The 21,301-nt window shown below is 38.7% G+C and overlaps 1 protein-coding gene across 3 annotated transcripts in view; it reads left to right on the top strand.

Moving 5' to 3' along the window:
* raly (RALY heterogeneous nuclear ribonucleoprotein) overlaps window positions 1–21,301 on the top strand; it is a 305,333-nt gene that overhangs the window by 267,669 nt on the left and 16,363 nt on the right. For all 3 annotated transcript variants that reach the window (XM_062978807.1, XM_008110000.3, XM_062978806.1), the window contains one exon: window positions 9,187–9,259. In XM_062978807.1, coding sequence (XP_062834877.1) covers window positions 9,187–9,259 — 73 coding nt within the window. The remainder of the gene's footprint in view (window positions 1–9,186; window positions 9,260–21,301) is intronic.

Raw genomic sequence — 21,301 nt, forward strand, 5'->3', positions numbered from 1 at the left:
TGCCCACACTTAGCCCCATGAACACTTAAAGAACCATCCTCCCTTCTCCAAGCATCCCAATTGGGATCAGCTCCTGCAGAAACCCCAGGCTCAGAAGTATCCATAGACCCCAAATCCCCAGACATCTCCGGTGGCTGTGCCCATTCAGTGCCCGCTTCCCCAGCCACCACCTGTTCCTCAGCATCCACCTCCCCATCTGAATCTTCCTCAGAAGATCCCCCATATAGCTCTCTAAGTCGCTTCCTGCGCAACTCCTCCAGTGAACCCTCATCACGAGGGTTTTTTCTTCCTCTTCGAATTCCATCCCCATCAACCATAATCCCCGAAGGCGCAGTCACAACAACTTTACTGGGCTCAGAAATTGAAATATAGTCCCAAATGATATACGACTTTAAATATCAGAACCAACTCTTTGAAATATGCTCAGAAGCAGACCAGCCAGTAGAGGCATTGCAACAAGGAAGTTCACAATCTGGCTGCAACTATTTGAGTCAACTATTGGAGTCAAGTTTCTGAGCACTTTCCAGAGGCAGCCCCATATAGAGTGCACTGCAGTAATCCAAACAGGATGTAACCAAGATACCATGTTTCCCCTAAAATGAAACCTCCCCAAAGAATAAGACCTAGCAGGGGTTTGGGGGGATTGCCAAATATAAGGCCTCCCCTGAAAGTAAGACCTAGCAACTAAAGCTGCAGCAGAGTTCCATTGGGAAGCATGGCTGCAGCACTCATACACACCGGAGGGAGGGAGGGAGAGAAAGTGCTTGCTTTCTGTGCCTCCCTGCCTGTCCCCCAGCCGCAGCTTGAAGAACCTTCCGTGGCTGCTGCTGCGCTGCCGTTTCTTCCTTCTGAGACAAGGCTCCTTCCTGGCCATGCTCCCTTCGCCCCCAAGGCTTCTGATTGGCTCCTGGAGCCAGGGCAAGGGAGGGTGGGAGGGAAGGAAGAGGGCTTTCCACTCGTCCTGCTACTTCTGCTTCTTAAAGGTACAGGACGTATTGGGATTCTCCTCTCATCCTTATTCCTATCCTATGCCATGAAACTTATTATTTTATACTATTATTCTATTACCATATTATCATCATATTCTGTTACTATTATTATATCCCATTATTATATTATCCTATTAATATATTTTATATCATTATATTATATTTTTCTATTATTATTATATCATATTATTATTCTATTATATTTTCATATTATTATATTATTATTCTGTTATTATTATATTCCATTTTATATTATCCTATTAATATATTTTATATCATTATATTCTATACTATTATTCTATTATATTATCATATTATTATTTTATTATTATTAGCATATTCTGTTATTATTATATTCCATTTTATATTATCCTATTAATATATTTTATATCATTCTATTCCATTCTATTATTCTATTATATTATCCTATTATTATATTATTATGCTATTCTGTTATTATATCCCATTATTATATTATCCTATTAATACCATATTATTATCATATTCTGTTATTATTATATCCTATTATTATAATATCTCATTAATATATTGTATATCATTTTATCATTATATTATCATATTATTATTATAGTATATTATATTATTCATGATTCATGACTACATTGAAACTAGAATAGAGAGAAATCAGCGTGGAAACCTTGTGAAACCTAAATTGCAAGAGGTACCATAGATTGTTGTACATGTAAATAATGGTAGTAACAAGAAATTCTTGATAGGATTCATAGTTTGTCTGGTTATGCTGGTTTGTGATGACAACTACTTTACAGTATATAATAAATGTTCATTTTGTTGTTCAACAATAAATGTGAGCTCTTCTTCATGGAAAAATAAGACATCCCCTGACAATAAGACCTAGTGCATCTTTCAGAGCAAAAATTAATATAAGACCCTGTCTTATTTTCAGGGAAACAGGGTATGTACTATTGAGGCCAGATCCAACTTTTCCAGGGGCAGGCATAATTGGTGCACTAGCTTTAATTCTGCAAAAGATCACTACTGAAATCTTCAAGAAGGATGACCCTACCGATCCTTCTAATTACTTGCCAATTAACCTTCTATTAGTATTTGGAAAGCCTTGGCCCTGGGCAAGTTGGATTTCATAAGGATAAGTTAATTTTGGATCCCTGCTTAGTACTTTCGCATTTGGCAAATAAATACTCCATGTATAAAGCTTCCAAATTGTATGCTGCTTTCATTGATCTTAAAGAAACCTTTAACTCCATAACAAGAAACTTGTTGTAAGACAAGTTACAGTCTTTGAATATCAATTCCAGACTTTTGTTTCTAATTAGACAATTGTGCATGAATACTGTTTGCCAAATTAGATGCTCTGAGGAAGGCTAGCTAACTTCTAGAATTAGTGCTACACATGGGGTCAAGCAGGGCTGCATACTGGATCCTACTCTGTTCAAATCCTGCATGATTTACCTCAGGCTTTAGCATTGATCAATGGTCATAGTCCCAAGCTCCATTCTACCCACATTCCCTTATTCTTATATGCAGATGATACTGTGTTATTGTCCTTACCTAGTATCAGCCTTAAACGTTTAAGGCATTGCTTTGCCAATTACTGTGGATTAAATAGACTGGAAATTAGCTATGATAAATCCAAAATGTTCATTTTTTCCCAAAAAGTGGAAGCCCATGTCTTGGCAGATCTGGTCCACAAAACTGAACAAGTCAAATACTTTTGATACCTTGATTTTTGCTACCAATATAACCTGTCATGGCTGTCATAGAAATAAGTAGTAATGGCTTCTACACATACCAACATTGCTGCCCTCAACCTTTTTGAGGCTAGGATTGGTTCTCTGTTGTTGTATGGCTCCCCTATTTGGATTTCTGCAATCAATAAATCATTTAATACATTACATTCCAAGTTTCTCCAAAAACTAATGAGCCCCCTAGATGTGTGCCTTGTGCCGTGCTATGCATTGAGATGGGTCAAACCAGTCTTGAAACCTTGGCATGGATGAGGGCTATAAAATTCTGGCTGCTTATAAATTTTTAAGCAGACCCCAATAGCTATATTCCCTCTCTGTTATCAGATCATTTTATTTCAGAATGGTATTCTTTGGTTTTCAGAATGATCAAAGCAACTGGCCTGTCTTTGGAAGCACAGTCAAGAGTAGACTTTTGGATCTTGACTTTCATAATCTGAATCTTGCAGTCAACTTGTTCCCCTACCACATCATTAATTTCATGTGAGCGTGGACTAATGGCAGTTTATTTTTGTATTTTAATTAATCCCACCCAGATGAGAGCTTTGGCAACTGCAAAATACAATGTGTTGTCACCAGCTATTTAGATGGGAGATATAAAAATGTGGAACATTTCAAAAGGGTTTGTTTTTGTGACTTGGTCTCTATTGAAATACTTCTGTTTGTTTGCCCCAAATATAATGTATGGTTTTTAAAAAAGGAATTCGATTTTTCACCATGTTCCCAATGGCAAGGGTGTTCAGAAGAAATTCCTTATCTTCTGAACAACTCTGATGCATTATTTTGTCAGAGTGTTGCAAATTTTAGTCTTGAGATTAGTAACTTTTAAGTACGTTTTCCTTTTTATCTGTGACCTCCTCTTGTTGTATATGCTGTATATTTTGTATTTTGCTGTTTTATGCTGTTCTATGTGTAAATCTGAGCATCCAGGCTCAGAGATGAAACCTGGATCTTTAGGGGGAGTGTAATCCCATCTAACATAGACTGAATCCCTGTTTCCAGATTTGCCTTTCAACTGACCAAGAGTACTTTTCTCTGGATTAAACTTCCAATTTTTCCCCTATACGCAGTCAATTACAGTTGCCAGACACTGGTTCAACACAGAAATTTTATGCAGCCCTAGTTTAAAGACAGCTGGTGGACAGTGCTGAAATAGAGCCATCTATGTTCATGAATGATCACATATCCTTGATTTCTTCTGCTGCCATTCTTTCTACTCACGTCTGCCTGATAGGAGTCATTTCATACGCATCCATTTGAGATTTTGCTACACAAAAAGCAGATGTTTGAAAGCCCACTGTGTGGGTGTTGCTTTGCATTTACTTTTCTGCAGTGAGGACACCAGCTGCTGAACGTGAAGCTTTAGAGGCGATTGTGGTGTTGTTGCAATGTGCACTACAGCAGCATGAAAAGGTCCCAAAGCAAATTAGGCACCTAATGTGGCAAGCGCTATGAGAAACACAAAAGGCTTATTCTCCATGCTTCGATACAGTGATATGTGGTCGTAGCCCCCAAATGTTCACAAATTACAAAATGCAGCCAATCTGCTAAACAACTATGAATTATCACAAAGCGCATCAAGGGTTTTTAATCATGAGCTACCAGAAGTATAATGGAGGAACACCACAGAGAAACTGCAGGGTATCCTAGGAGATAAATCTGATTAGTTTTACTGTAAACACATCATGTGAGCAAGTTGGCTGTGAAAAACATTTCCTGATGGATAGTGTTATTTCTGGAAACATTGTTTTGATTGAAATCTATGAGGATTACATTCTACATAATTCACTCCTTCTTTAGCCTTCAGTTTAATATCTCAGGAATAGAGGGTGATAGTGTTAGTTTTTTGGATTACAGCTCTCAAAATACCAGGAGATCTTTGGAGCTATAGATTAATATTTCCAAATTCTGTTTAGGAATTATAAGGTATTACAATGGACCCATGCTATCTGCTGCAGTTTGGTTTCAGGACCCCCTGTGAATACCAAAATATGTGGGTGTTCAGTCTCCATGATGGCATAGTAAAAAGGTGTCCCATTATATAAAAAAGAAATATAAAGGTTTTCTTTTAAAACATTTTAATGATTTGGAAGTTTTATTGTTTATTTTGTCTGTTGCCTTTAGAGTATTGTGTCTTTCTGTACTTTTTTTATTGTGGTGTGATTATTTGTGCATGGTAAGCCATCCAGAGAACTGTTGTTATAGGGCAGCTATGAATAATTTAAAGCAATTGATCATTCAATCTATCAAGTGAGCCCTAGAAAAAACCACCAGGAAAAGGCAATAAGTCTCAGCACAGTTAATGATGCTGAGATGTACCAGTGTCTCATCAGAACGAGATGTTTACAAATAGCTTCCCATGTTGCAGTCTTCAGAATGCAGTACACATATATGAATGAGTTCCCAAATATTAATTTTTAAATAAAATATTTGGTACCAGAGGCAAAAAATACTGGTAGCATGGAAAGAATGAGGACACACTTTTACACCACAAAAGAAAAATCACATCAACATGTTTCAGCAAACCTATCATCCTGAATATGTAAAATGAATTAGTTCAGGTACAGCTTGCATAAGTAAACAAAAATGTTTCATACCTTCTAAAAACTACTTAAAAGCTTTTTCCAACACACATCTACAGATGATTTATTTTACACCAGCCTCCAATGTCCATTTTGCTGACCAAATCTATAGATCTATGCTTTTTAAAAACATGCTGGTGAGAGAAGCTAATCTGTTTTTCCCCTTTCTCTCTGTTTTATGGTTCATGGAGACTCACTAAGGGATTCTGGAGATAGTTGGTGTTTACTTTGACTGTTGTAGGGAGGCACAGCAATGGAAAAATTCTATACTTTCACATTTCAAGTTTTATTGCATTGCTTACTGCAGGCACCCTGCTGTAACCCATCACCAAAATCTGTTTTCTTCCAGCCCTTCACCATCCTCCCAATGGCAACACTACTAAAATGCAGCAACTAGATGAAGAATTCTGACCTATAGAAACATGCATATACATTTTCGTGCATATGTCACAGACAAGATGCCAACCAATGAGTTGTTTAGCCCATTCCATTCATTTTAATCATAAGTAAGATGTCAATGCTTTTCTATGTGTTTCTCTAGTGTTGTGATCACTAACTTTTTGGACTCAATCCTCCACTGCCAATATTCAAAAGAGCTCAAGGTAGCCACCTGGAATACTATCAGCTTCTGTTTTTGCCTGAAATCTACTGTTTCTCAGTGTAACCTTTTTTGTGCTGTGCTTTGAAATGTCACCTGCTGAGAAGCTCTTGTCACCAGGCACAAACTGAGAATTGTTGTTGAAGATAGCATTTTCCATCAGAAATTGGTATTTTTGATCTCCCAGTGGGTGGTGGTGATATTGAAGGCGGCAGGAGTGCTAGACAGGCTTGCGTAGAGTGGTTCATAATCTATTCCCACCCTGGGTAACAACTTGAAATCAGAACTGGCCTTCTTTTATTTTCTTTAGAAGGTATTATAATTTACTTAACAACAATTTCTTTCTTTTCATTTTAAGGGTTGAGTGAGATTTCTGAAAATACATACTGTTCTTTGATTCTCCTTATTTGCGGCTAAACTTAGATCATGCATAATGCCACATCCATCTGATTTGTGTATAGTATATAAGAGTTGGATATTATTGGAAACTAAATGCTTTCAATATTGCATTGCACATGAGCTGAAATTACTGTTTGGGAGATATCCAACATCTTGCAATAGGATTTGGTCTTGCTGTCCTCCACTCCTCCAGATTTATTCCAAAGGATTCCCACAATCTCTGAAGCAACCTTATACTTATGTAGGTAGTTGTAAGGAAAGAAATAATTCATTCTATCAGTAATTCTTCATCCTGTGACAACAGGTGAAGAAATCAAGTATTTATTTAATGTGTCAGAAGCAAACAGAGGGTACAAGTTTTAATGTATTTGAAAACCCAAGCAAAGTTTTAAAAACTTGGCATTATACTAAATGCCCTTTGACCAGTAGATGGTAACTTGGAGTGCCTCTGGTGTCACTGTAAGAAGGTCCTCCATTGTGCATGTGGCAGGGCTCAGATTGCATTGTAGTAGGTGGTCTGTGGTTTGCTCTTCTCTACACTTGCATGTTGTGGACTCCACTTTGTGGCCCAGAAGTGACTTGCAACAGAAATCAAGTCATTTAGTATTTGTAAGTCTACACTTTTACTGTACTTATGTAACTGCATAGAAGACACAAGAGTCTGAAATACAGAGATACAAGGAAGTGAAGTGAAGATTGTCAGGGTATTGTGTATTGTGAAATGTTAAAATCAATCTGGATTCAGCAATTATGGAGTTAATGAGAGTCTGCTATGATTGATGTATCACAGGACCAATGGGGTCAAGTGTGTTTTGACCGGGACTTACTATCTTGTTCCTGTGGAATGTGAAGGGAGTTTCCTGTGTAGAACGGAGAACAGCGATGAGCAGTGTGTGTGTGCATGAGTGTTTCGGCAAGCACTCATGGAGGAAAGGACTGAATTTGCTCTATCTGTAAATAGATCATGTAAATAAAGTAAATCAACAGTTGGACTTCGTCTGCTGGAGTGAGTTTGTCCAGTGCTGTTTTCCACACGGGGAAACAGTCTGGAGAGAAGGAGGTGAAGGATGGTGAATTTTTTGGATTTCACTCTGCTACCCATCATCCCCGCTGACAAAGATAACGATGATAAAAGAAGGATTACAACCAAGCAGTTGAATCAGTAATGCCTCTTCCACTGATGGACCCACACAAGTAGATACAGTTCCTCGGGCAGACAAACGTTCCTTGAACATAGGAAGTTTCCATATGCTGACTCAGGCTGCTGGATCATTCAGATCATATCATCAACTCTAACAAGCAATAGCTCTCCAGGATTTCAGGAAAAATTATTTCTGCTCCTTGCAGTATTTTAACTGTCCTTGTGGTGCAGCTTTAAGGAATTTCATGATGAATGCTACATTAGGTCTGACTATCTAAAGATGCAAAAGTCTCTTCTGTACTTCTGTAGGACACAGACTTTTCCCTTTAACGGAAAGGCTGCTGTTTATCAGTTTACCCTGCTTTGAAAGAAAAAAAGTTCTATCAAGAGGAAGATGTCTCAGTTCCTTCTAGCCCATTTCCAGAGCTAGGACCTACTTTATGGCTTCATCCCAGTAAGCTTTGCTAGATGCTATGTGCTACCTACACACCTATCAGTAACTCAGGGTTCGGTTTAATTGCAAACCTCAGGATTTAAACATTTAACCACATTTTTAACTTCTGGGTTTCCACCTCCCTTTAAACTCCAGAACTTTCATTCTATTGTGGAATTGTAATTCGCTGTGATAAATAATTTTTGTAGTTGGAGCAATATATATCCTGCATTTAATCTATCTATCTACCTATATACAAAATCAAATATAGAATTCCTTTTAGGGGAAAATTACACATACACATACTGCTTTATCCCCAAAATTGGTACTCACTGTAGCTTTGCTTGTGTATCTGTTCATTGTACTACAGTATTGTTGTGATCAGGCCACATCATGTTGAGAAATGGTATCGAAACAAGATGAAACTTGCATAATGCTTGTGAAATAGATGGGCATGAGGTATTCCCCCCTTGTGCCAACCAAAAAAGCTAGATGTGAGGATACATCACCTTTCCTTCTATAAAACAATGTCTGTGTGCTTGGAATTACTTTGTCAGTTTCCACATAGTCAGTGAAAATGGGTGACACCACTCTAAACTCACGTTTCACCCACCCCTTTACTATAGAAGCTTAGGACTGAAATTTTCTTGGCAGATCAAAACATCTCATTCTCCCCAGTCTCTCTAAATGAAAACTGTCTGTGAGGTTACATCAGATGACTACAGGCATGTTTCTGCACCCAGATCAACCTTTTCTACTTTTGGTATTTGTTTTACAGTCACATGGAGGCAGACTATAAGAGCATGTCTAATACCCATGCTTTTTTGCATGTGATATGCTTTACATATTTTTATAAGCCAATGCTATTTAGGGCTTTTCTCAAGGTATGAGATGTTTTGAGATGAAGTGGGAAAAAGAGAAGAGAGAAAGAGACTCTGCTGAGACATAGTAACCATCATATGTTATTGTTTTGTGTAAAAACCGCAATGAGTTTCAGTGTTGTATATTCCCTCTTTCCTGTGTTTGCTTCTTTGCATATAATGGATGAAGGTGATACACTGTCATGCTGTTTTCTTAACAAAACATGATTTCCCTTTCATATGCTGGTGCAGATGTAATATTGACTATCTTTCAAACCTGCTTAGAAGCAAGGACAGTTGATGAATCTTCTGCTCTGGGGACAGAAAATTCAGTTTCTATTTTATGGCTACGCCTCCCATAGCTGTTCTTGGTTACATGAGAAATTCCCTGGTGCAAAAAAAGAATGGCACAACATTGATTCAAGTTCATTATTCATTACAGATATAAATATGGCTGGAGAACCAAAGCCAAACAGACCCAAAGGACTGAAAAGAACAGCATCTGCCTTGTACAGGTAGGCTCCATTATTGAGATTTCCATTTTGTAAAGTGAATTACTCTTTTCAAAAATGTGGTTTTTCTATGTTGTGCTTTTGTTCTGTTAAATCAGTATTTCCTTGATGGTTAAGAAGGTCACTCTCATCAGAGTCTGTACTTTTTGCAAACGTGGGCAAAGGTACGTGGGCATACATATTTAAATGATTTCCATCATGTCAGTAAGAGTCCCCAACAACTCTCAATTGTGTTAACAATTTCGGTTCTCAACTGGACCATTAGATTCTCTAATCAGTGATAATTTCCCCTTCACCAGGTGTATGCCTCCATACATACATCTGTACACATGTAACATGGCTCTGTGTTAATGTTGAACACCCAAGTAGTTGTGGATATGGCTGTATGGGAAATGATGATGCACAGGGTTTGTGGCTGAGGAGCATGGGCCCACTCTTCCCCTCATGCATTTGTGGGCATGTGGGGGCAATTATGTGAACTCTCATCTATGTGTGTATACAGACAAAAATGCCAATTTACCTTTTCCCTTCTATACCATTATCCTCAGCAACCATGCATTCAGATAATAAGTGTTATAGGGTGTATTTGATTGTTGTGTTTATATTTTTTTTAAACTACAAACAGATTTTAAAGTACAAAGACTATGGAATTAAGTCACTTACTGTTAAGTCGGGCACTTTTACTGCTTTACAGAAAATGGTCCTCTCTTTGGGTTGATGTCCAGTCCAAGTCTGGTTGAAAGATAAAGGATCATAAGAAGGGAGTCCTTGAAGTTGTTTCCAAGTAAACACCTAATCTCAAAGAAACCTGGAAACAATGCGTAGGCATAAGGAAAGGCAATTGTGAGGGGTTGGTGTTTCAAAACAACCTTTGTTTCGTAGCATATTTAAGAGTGGTAAAAAAAGAATGTGATTCTTTAACAAAACAGTCTATATAAGGCCCTAAGTACTCACTGCCCTCAGTGTTTTTCCTTTATTTTAACAGCTAAACATGGTTCAGGTCTCCAGAGTTACAGATGGTCTGTTCTCTCCCCATCCGAAGCAGAAAGTAATATACCTTCTGGTGCACTGATAGTTTGGAGGCCTATCCATGTTTCTGACTTTGATTTGTGATCCTTCCAGAGTATAAAAAATCATTCAAATTAATCAAAGCAAACCACCATAACCAGAATCAGGAATATGGTGGACAAGATCAGAAGTTTGAGAGGGCTGGGCATGGACTTGTGCAAAAGCAGACTATAGGACCAGGGCTTGGGGTAAAGTGTTGAGTACAACTTCTAGTCCCAAGCATTTTGGATAAGAGATACTCAACCTATATTGTATTTTTCGACTGATAGCTTTTAGCCACTCTGAATAAGGTGTAAGTACCAGACAGGCATAGTGTAAACAAGGTGAAAGTTAAAGAAGAGGAAGCAGAGGAAAGAAGATAGTGAAATTTTTCAATTTCTGCACTGGAGAAAAAAAAGAAACACAATGAATTGGGAGTGAAGAGAGTAAATCAATGAGACAAACATTACAAGGCAAGGAAGAGATGAGGAACTTTCTAGAGCTGATGTGGAGCAAAAAAAGTTTTGTTTAGTTTGAACCAATGCAGGCGAGGAGAGTAGATTTATGATAGATTAAGCTAATTCCTCATTCTCTCCAGAGGCAATCAACGGAACAAGACCATGAGTGAAAATATTGAATGGAAGCAGCAAGAACGAAAGGGCAAAGTAGTAACAGAGAAGAGTAAGGGAGGGCATACAAAGAGCTGGTAAACAGAAAAAGCGATGATCGAAAGTGGCAACTGCAAAGTCTGCGGAACAGATGGAAGCAGCAGAGGGGAGAACAAAAACCATGCTTCAGAGAAGGCAGCTGGATCAGTGAACTGGAAGAGGTCACAGAAAGGATGGGAGGTTGACTGTGTGCAATGTAAAAGGAAGTCTAGGTAATGAACACGAAGAACAGATCTGTGTAAAGAGGAGATCAAGAGAATGCCTAGGGCAAAATGTAGTACATTCAGAATGTAGTTGCTTGTGGAAATTTATTGTTTGTTTGCGTGTGCATGTTTGTGTGTTTTCTAGGCAATAGATTGCTTCTTGACTAGTTAAATAATTTTGAATGTATAATACGATAGCACTTACTAAAAAATGTTCGCTGTCTAATGTCAAATACTGTCAAACACCAGATGCTTTCATATGTCAGATACCAGTGTCACTTCATGTCAATTATCCCCTCCTGTGGGAAGTGAAACACTGACACTAAATATACTATATTTGAGTAATAATATTAAAATATTCAAAAAGTCATAAAATTCTCACAGAGAGTTTGAAGAAAGTACACTTCACCTCCCCCTTTTTGGAGCTGGCAAATTATTTTCAGCTTGTTTCTCTACAATATGATGCTGCCATCACTTTGTGGGGTAATTTGCTTTTGACTCACTTTTAAGTGGATGTAATAGTGGATTGCATGCAAATGATATGGAGTGACAAAATTGATTTGGGGAGCAGTTTTTCATATTGCTCCACACATAGCCCCATATGATACCCTCCAACTGTTCCAAATTGTCAGGGATGGACCTAATCATGTCTCTGCCATCCCAATTTTAGCTCTTTTTAAAATGTTTCATTTTTTCTGTCTTCCTCAGTTAGCTCCAAATGCTACCAAATTCAAAGTGCAAAAGCAGTTTGCATTCAGTTAATTCAGCAGGTTAGGGGGAATATTTCCCTTCCTTACAGACTCAGGCAAAAGCAAACTGTGGGAGCCTCAATTACTACCTCATCAGATGGGGGAAGAATTGGCGGCATGCTGCACTTCGCCGCCTTTTTAAGCGTTCCCATTAGATGATGCACTACTACTTACGATGTGGCTCCGTGCTTACAGGAGCAGTGAAGTGGAGCATGCCACTATGGTGGCAACATGAGAGGCTTCCCATGTTGCCTTGGATCAAGGGGGGAAGGCAGATGGTTGACGTTTCCCCCCGTGGGATTGCCCTGCTGGGTTCCCCATGCCCCTCAATGGCGGTAGCCGGATTTGTTATGACGCGTGGTGATTCTAGTGGTCAGTGTGAAGAGCTCCTTATCCTGGATCTATACTGCCATATAATGCAGTCTGGAACCCATATAATGCAGCTTAACTGCATTGAACTAAATTAGATGAGTCTACACTGACCATGTAACACGTAGATCCAGCTGAGATTGTGTGTTCTCTCTCCTTAATAACTTTTACCAACTTTACTACATTGATGATGATGATGATGATGATGATAACTATTTATATTCCGCCCTATCTCCCCAAGGGAACTCAGGGCTGTCAGAGTATTAGCAGCGCAGCAGTAGTTGGTTGGAGTCAGTGGAACGCAGAACGAAGAGACATCAGAGACGTTAGTAAAACTATATACAAAGTTTTACTGTAAGCAGTAATAATCAAGACAAACAGACTTGCAGACAATGGACACAGGACTTGACTTTCAGCAGACAGCACTCAACACAACTCAGAACTGAACTGAACTTATGCAATCAGTAATGCATACACACTTGTGTCTGGATACTCCCCAGCTCCAGCCACACATCAAGGTCATTACAGCTTCTTAGCTTCTTAGCTCTTTACAGACTATAGTACACTCTGGATGATGCAATCAGTATGCAATACTGGCAAGACACAAATTTCATTTAAACACTACCAATACACAAATCCCACATTAACAATTCCCCCTGTGGAAGAAATGTGCACATGAATTATGCAATGGCACATTTAAGTCCTTATTCACATATTCTGTACAGTTCATGTCATTCTCTTCATCAACTCCATTGGAAACATTGTCTACATCACTCTTATTTTTCAAATTGTACACAAATCCATACCTAGTAAACCTATTGTTACAACACAGACATCATCAACATAAATCAAAAGACCAATCCAATCTTCACCAACACCTCCAGTATATGCACACACATCAGCCACACTTCTTTTGAAACCAAGACGTATCACAGTAAACATACACGGCAAACATTCAGTGCCGTTTGAACAGACAGAACAGAACAGAACAGCATTCAATGCCATTATCAAAGATACACAGACAGACAGCAGAGGCTATTAACATTCTCCAGCCTCCGGCTTCATGAGGGTATGCTCAATTCCAGTCACAGGGGGAGTTACCACTTCATCATCCACTGTGACACCAAGTCCTTTTCGATGGTAGTACTTCCTCATGTTCTTCACACGCTGCTGGCAGTTTTATGGTGTCATAAATTACGTTAAATTAACCTCCCCACATTAAGCGGTACCTAGAATTCTCTACTCACAGACACAGTTGTTTTCGAGCAGCTCAAGTGGGCAACAAGCTAGGGTATTAAATGGTCAGGGGCTCAACCCCGATCCAGGCTTTGAATCAACAACCTCTTTGTCAGTGGTGATTTATTGCTGCTGGCTATTAACCAGCTGCACCACAGCTGTTTCTTGGTTATGTTGGATAATTTTCTAGCCTTTAAAATGCTTTATCAAACTTCAGTCTACACAGCAGAAATGAGTGCTGATAATCTTAGTAACTCTGGAGTATAAACATTAAACAAACAGAAGACTTCTATCTTCATTCTAACAAGGAAACCGTTATATCTCTTTACAGTTCCGAAATCCAAAATACACACAGTTTGTATAATATATATACAGTCTCTCCTTCTACTTATAGTATTCTCTTTCATTATATCTTCAGTTATAAAGCAGTATTTGAAACACCGGTTCACAGAATCAAATCAAACTCCTTCACATAGCAAAAGCTCTATCATTGGGAAGCCCAAAACATTCCGCTATCATTGGGAAGCCCACAACCTCTATCATTAGAAAGCCTACATGCTGTCATTGTTTGCTTAATTTATTTTCCCTTTAACCAATCAACTGCTGCATTAACTCATTCCCACTGCATCCTATTCTCTATTGCTTACAGATTCCATTCATTAGTTACTCTGTATTTTACTCAGAATTTAGGTTCTGCTTAGTCACTCCTGACTTTACAATTAACCATGAATCTGCCAGATATTATACCAAGTTCTAACAGATTACACATGTCCCAATTTTCATCAGTGAAATATTTGAATGTATGGGAAATGTGGAACTAGCACTGCTATAGTGACATTTACAGAGATGCATAGCCAGATGTTACAGCTGAGATAATTAATTCCAGTGTGACTCTTCATATTGTATCTATCATAGGTTTTTCATGTTTTCAATATACTAATACAGGACAGGTGACAAACCTATAGAAGATCCACCTCAAAGCTCATAAGACAAACTTTTATTGCAAGAGTTCTCAGCTCCCACATAGCCCATCTTTGCAAATAGCATTTTCATTGTAGATTAGTATGCTAGAAAAATATTGTCATGAATTCCAATGGTAATCTCAGGTAGAATAGATTCATTGATCAGTTGTTGGACATTTAAAATCCTATTGTTTTGATGGGTGTGTTCTAGCTGACTTGTCAAAAAAAATCAGACCATTGGCAGATACGATCATACTGTTTGTAGTGTGAAATTATTGAGAGTAAGAAGCTGTAGACTTTATATTGGGTTGCCCAAATAGCTGTGTTTTGTTTTTTGAGGTTTTTTTCATAATCATAGTTTGGGATAGGGGGCTGAATAAATTGTTTTCCTAGCAGCATTATGGTTTAAACCAAAGATGGCAAATATACATAGTTTTCATCTTTTGCCTATTCTTGCAACATAACAGCACTCTTGTCAATAATTTCTTCCACTCTGCCTCTTTCATCATATCATTACTTCAGGTAAATCTTAGTAGCCCCTTAAGACTAGCTCCTGAAACTTTACAAAGTATGTATCTGAAGATTAAAGGGAATTTGTGACTTTCTTGCTTTTATTACCCTTGGGCTTTCTTCTCTACCCAGGTTATTGTCTGGGCTTCATCTTGGTTATTCCTTCTCCAAGCAGCTATAGAAACATCAAACACTTTGATGCATCACTTGTGTTGTTAATGGATGAAATAACAATGTAATCTTCTCTAATAATAAATGATATGGCAAAATTGGGGACATTTAGAAGAAGAGGTTGGAAAGAGCTTTGTCTACTTTCAAGCAGAATTCACTAGGGTCTCAACACAAGGCCTTTTATAGCCTTGACATCTCATTACTACAATCCTAAAGGTCATGTTTGTTATAAAAAGAATGTTTTAAGTAATTAAATAGCATATGATTTGGAATCTGACTTGGATGTATAATTCAGTTACTCATGCTGATCCATTTGCAAGATGAAAGTTATATTTATTTTCTCATGTTTTCTTTGAAAGCCAGGATCCACTGAATATGTAGCCTAGAGATTGCAACCAGCATTGCTACACGTGGGTTATTGTGAGTTTTCCCTGGCTGTATGGCCATATTCCAGAAGCATTCTTTCCTGACTTTTGCTCACATCTATGGCAGGCATCCTTAGAGGTTGTGATGTTGCTGCTATTTATCTTTAGGCTCCAGAACTACAAATCCAGTTGAGACATATTTTCCCCCACCAACATCTAGAATCTCCATGTGCAGTCTGACTCACTCTTGTTTTCTTTGCTGGACATGAAAAATAAACCCCCCAAGTTGACATACAGGGGACCAGAAGTGATGGCTATGTTTCTTATAAAGTTCCTCTTAACTATTTAGTGATAGTTATTTAGTAGGAGCAAATCAAATGTGGAATAAACAAATGGGTGTAAACAGGGCCGTAGCCAGAAAAAAATTTCGGGAGGGGTTTTAAAAATTTGGGGGGGGGGGGTTGAACACCTAGCACGCACCCCTCCCCACTACAAACCTGTCAATATCTGCTTGAGATAGTGCCTGGAGGGACTCTTAATGTTTTGCATCTCATAGACTTAGCATGGGGATTTAGTTAACCAGTTAAAATTTATGAGTAAACTAGATTTTTTTTATAACCTGAAAAATTTCGGGGGGGGGGGGGGTTTGAACCCCTAAAACCACCCCCTCGCTACAGGCCTGGGTGTAAATATGCTTAATTGCATTAAATTACACAGCAAATGAGTTGGCTTGACATAGATTTTAGATCACTTTTGTACTGATTCATTTGTTTAGTTTCATAGAATAGCTTTCACCAATGTGATGCTCTTCAGATGTGTTGGACTGCAATTCTCATCTTTCCCAGCCAAGCATGGCTAATGGTTAAGTTGCCAGGGTGAAAATGGATATAGCTCCTATGAAGTGAATAACTAGGACCGTGAATAAAGGGATCTGTGCCTGGCGAGTGCAAGCTAAATTGAATGGGCCAAGACAAAGAAACACTCACCAAGTTGAAGACAAGCCACAGAGGTTTATTCAATTCAGCTAAAAGGCTGATGTTTCATAGTGTACAAGCATAAAACATACAGAGAAAGCAAGCTGTCTTATATAGTTTGATAGCTATTCAAAACTCCTGCTCCCTTCCCTGATCGGCTGAGATAGGGGCCATTCTGGATCTTCACCTTGATTGGTTGAGGGTGCTGCTGATGGGGATTCCCTTTCACAGGGAAATGACAGCTCAGACTTGTCTGGCCAGTGAATCAATCAGCTAATTGGACAACAAGTTAAACATGAGCCAACAATGTGATGCGGCAGCTAAAAAAGCCAACGGGATTCTGGCCTGCATCAATAGGGGTATAGCGTCTAGATCCAGGGAAGTCATGCTCCCCCTCTATTCTGCCTTGGTCAGACCACACCTGGAATACTGCGTCCAATTTTGGGCACCGCAGTTGAAGGGAGATGTTGACACGCTGGAAAGCGTCCAGAGGAGGGCGACTAAAATGATCAAGGGTCTGGAGAACAAGCCCTATGAGGAGCGGCTTAAAGTGCTGGGCATGTTTAGCCTGCAGAAGAGAAGGCTGAGAGGAGACATGATAGCTATGTACAAATACGTGAAGGGAAGTCATAGGGAGGAGGGAGCCAGCTTGTTTTCTGCTGCCCTGCAGACTAGGACACGGAACAATGGCTTCAAACTACAGGAAAGGAGATTCCACCTGAACATCAGGAAGAACTTCCTCACTGTGAGAGCTGTTCGACAGTGGAACTCTCTCCCCCGGGCCGTGGTGGAGGCTCCTTCTTTGGAGGCTTTTAAGCAGAGGCTGGATGGCCATCTATCGGGGGTGCTTTGAATGCAATTTCCTGCTTCTTAGCAGGGGGTTGGACTGGATGGCTCATGAGGTCTCTTCCAACTCTACTATTCTATGATTCTATGATTCTAATGGGACATCATAAGGGCAATGCAAAGACAATGTTAAATAAATGATAATAAGCTGTGGTTTAGCTCAACTTGTCCAGTTCTGTATTTGACAAAGACAGGAGCTTCCATAGACAAAGGTGATGATTCTGGGCAATCAAAGGCTGGGCTGTTGATAAAGAGTTTAACAAAGATACATATTCTGAATTTCTGTTTCCATGGTCAGTAATCTCTCAGCGTCAAATAATCCTAGGTTTATCTGAGCTGGCACAGGAAACTATCTATCTCTGCATACATGAATAATAGATTTCTGATGATTGCCTGGATGGGAAACAGCCAAAAAGATTTGCCCAACCTTCTTGTTCTCATGGTAATACCTCAGCAAGGTTATGGAGATGTGACATCTTTGGGCTATATCTTGTTACACTGTATAAAGACGTTTATACATTTTATATACAAGAAATAGATACAGTACACAGAAAGATAAGTTACACAGAAAGTTGAGGAAAACAGATAAAATGTATTAAAGGGTTAAAATGATAAAGTCTTTTGGGTGTGTGGGTTGAAACAGCCACTGGTCCATTCTCGGTCTCCAATTCTTTGAAATAGCAAAAGTTTGAAAAAGTATTTTTTTAAAAAATAATAATAATAATTTTAAAAAATATTTAATATGGAGCCCTTGGCAAACTACAGATCTTCCTGGTGCGGGGTAATTGTGGCTCGACAACAGTTATACCATAAATAATTGGTAAAAGAAAGAAATTTACTGATGTGCTTGTCATACAATCAGGTAACAAGCAACACTTATTGAAAATCTGTCTTCAGCCATTAAAGGTACAGGAGCACCCTCTAGTTTCCAGTCTGGGAACCCTATTTTCTATATCAGATTGCCTAGATTGTACAACCTGTTTGTGTGCAAATGATCTGAGCTGCAAATAATAGCATCCAGGGAATAAAATCAATTTTCTATCTCACTATATGAATGCCAGTTAGGTTTTCTAAATGCCAAACTGTTTTGACTTACTGCCACGTTTCTCAGTGTCAAAAATTTGGATGGAAGTCTCAAGATATTGCTTTACCTGGCAAAGACTTCCACAGCTGGAACAAAAGATGCAAAGTCAAGGAACATTATGACTCAATTGAGTTTTCTTTATCTTCCCAGAATAGTGGCATAAAGGCTTTTGCATTCTCTTCCCCAATCTAGTGCACTCTAGGTATTTTCAAACACTTGTGTTACTGGGGCTGATGTAATTTGTTGCCTAAAGAACGAGAAGCACAGCTCTAGATAACTGGTCTGTTCCAACACAATGTCAACCACTTGGAGATGACCTTTACAACTACTAATTCCCCTTGCCATAAATGCATTCCAACTAGTGGTTATTGTAGACCTTATGTCCTAGAATTGTTATTCAGTGATATTTTTGTCATTTTGTCACTGCATTTTAAATAGCTAAAAAAGCACAATTTTTAAGAAAGTAGATTTCCCACATAATTCTTTTCCTTTTCAGATGATGACACATTCATAGGTTACAATATCCTTTAAGATAGCAGTTCTCAAACTTTGGCCTCCTGTGTGTTCTGGACTTCAGCATCCCAGCTAGCTTGATTTTTTTTCATGGTGGGTTTTGGGAATTGACGTGCCAAAAACAGCTCAAGGAAAAATGAAGAAGAACTACTGTTCTAAGGGGTCGCTTCTTTCCTGTTTGTTCCTGTCTTCTTGCATAGAAAGAGAATGCCTCTTCTAAGGAGAGATGCCTCTTCCAATGTCCCCTGCAATTTTGCCTGATGTCACCTGCAATTTTGCAAGCACTTCTCATCATTATTTGGCTTATATTCTGCTTCTAAAAGTGCCCTTTTAGTCCACTGAAAGATTTTACATCTATTAAATGGATTGATTAATAGACTAACAGTTATAGCTTCACTAACCACATTAGGTTTCCTGTCACAGTTGGTCAGCAACCGAGACTGCCAAATTGAATCTAGCGACATACTTTGGGGACTGGTATGTAAAAGTTTCCTTCACTCAGCACTTTAATATTGGGCCATTTTCTAGGTTATATGATCTGTACTGAAGGCACTTGTAAAAGCAGGCCAGACATGAATAAGATATCTGCAGCTGGCCATTTTATATGTAGCCAAATTAAGTAACTTTATTCTCAGGGTGAACTGATCAAGTTATAACATTTACCTCTGGCCAGTCTGAAACAATAAAACTGGATGAATAAAGTCAGATTTATTGGTGAACCTGTAGCCACAGATCTTTCATGTTAACTATATCATGTTAAAGTTAAGGAAGCTTAAGGAATTTGGTCTTGGTGAATTCCATTATAAACTACCTCAGCTCTTCTTGTCCTGTAGAACTTAAATTGACCATGAGCTTTCACAAAATGGGCCAACATATTCTTGGATTTAAGAAAGTTAAAGAATTTGTATTTTGGGAGAAATTACCATTAAAATTAGAAGATTTGTTTTTATAAAAATTGTCCATGTAGGCAAGACCCTACATGCTTGTGAATTTCAATGGCTTCTCTGTGTAGTCTGACATGATAGCTGTTGGAATGGTCAAGTGCTCTGCTCTGATGAACCAACCTAGACACAGTATATTATTTGAGAACACAGAAATGCTTGCCCACTCCATGTGGACAACTTCAACAGAAAGGAGGAAACCATGAAAATGAACAAAATCTGACTACCAGTATTTAAAAAAACTCAAAAATCAGAACAGTAAATAAGAAGCAACACTCTGAAAACAGAGGAGTTCCAGACATGGGAACCAGGGGCAGCTAACGACTCTGAACAAAGGATGCCCCCAGGCAGGAAGAAGCCAGGATATGAAGCTATTCAATGATAATCAAGGTGATTAACTACAACATTCACACTGGCCTCCAACTGACAAAGAGTTCTTCTCTCACCCTGGACTTTCCACAGATATATATATTTAAACCTTCCTTGCTTAGTTTCTCCATACCTCACAACCTCTGAGGATGCCTGCCATAGATGTGGGCGAAACGTCAGGACAGAATACTTCTAGAACATGGCCATACAGCCTGGAAAACATACAACAACCCTGTGGTCCCAGCCATTAAAGCCTTCAACAACACAAAAACTACTTTGTTCCTCGTGCAAGTGAACCATGAAAAAATAAGAGGGAAATACGTATTCATAGAGCACAAATGCTCTTGTACAAAGGATCCAGTCCTTCAGACACCTTGCCTGCACCATCTGGTACACAATTAAAAATATCATTCTCCCTGCATGTTTACTAAGAAGCACATTCCAGTAGTCTTTGGCAGTTCTTTTCAAATTTGATCCTCCAGATCAGTGGTTTTTAACTTGTGAGTCCCCAGATGTTTTGGCCTTCAATTCCCAGAAATCCAAATAGCTGCTAAACTGGCAGGGATTTCTGGGAGTTGTAGGCCAAAACATCTGGGGACCCACATGTTGGGAATCAGTCCCTCCAGATGGTTTGAAAGTCAACTATAAGAAGTCCCAGCCAGCATAGCTAATGGTCAGGGAAATGACTCCCAAACATTTGAAGGGCCAATGTTTGAGAAGCATTGGTCTATGGGACTTACTCAATGTTGTACACAATTTAATTCATAATGAGTGAGTTTGTGATTGCTATCTTTAAATTACAATCCAAAGCACATGTATCCCCCCCCCCCAATATTTAATGGGACTGGCTTCTGTCTAAAAAATGCACTAATGTTGCAGTTAAAATCCCTCTGAAATGCTTACAATTTTGAATGCACTGTTCTATGCAGGGTTTGAAGTTATTATTGTCTTAAGTTGAATAGACTGTTTTATCTCTTGTCTTTTACCAAGGGTATTTTGAAACCAAACTGATACCCAAATTCCAATTCATCCTAATGC

Source organism: Anolis carolinensis, chromosome 4, assembly GCF_035594765.1.
Source record: "Anolis carolinensis isolate JA03-04 chromosome 4, rAnoCar3.1.pri, whole genome shotgun sequence".
Taxonomy (NCBI): Eukaryota; Metazoa; Chordata; class Lepidosauria; order Squamata; family Dactyloidae; genus Anolis; species Anolis carolinensis.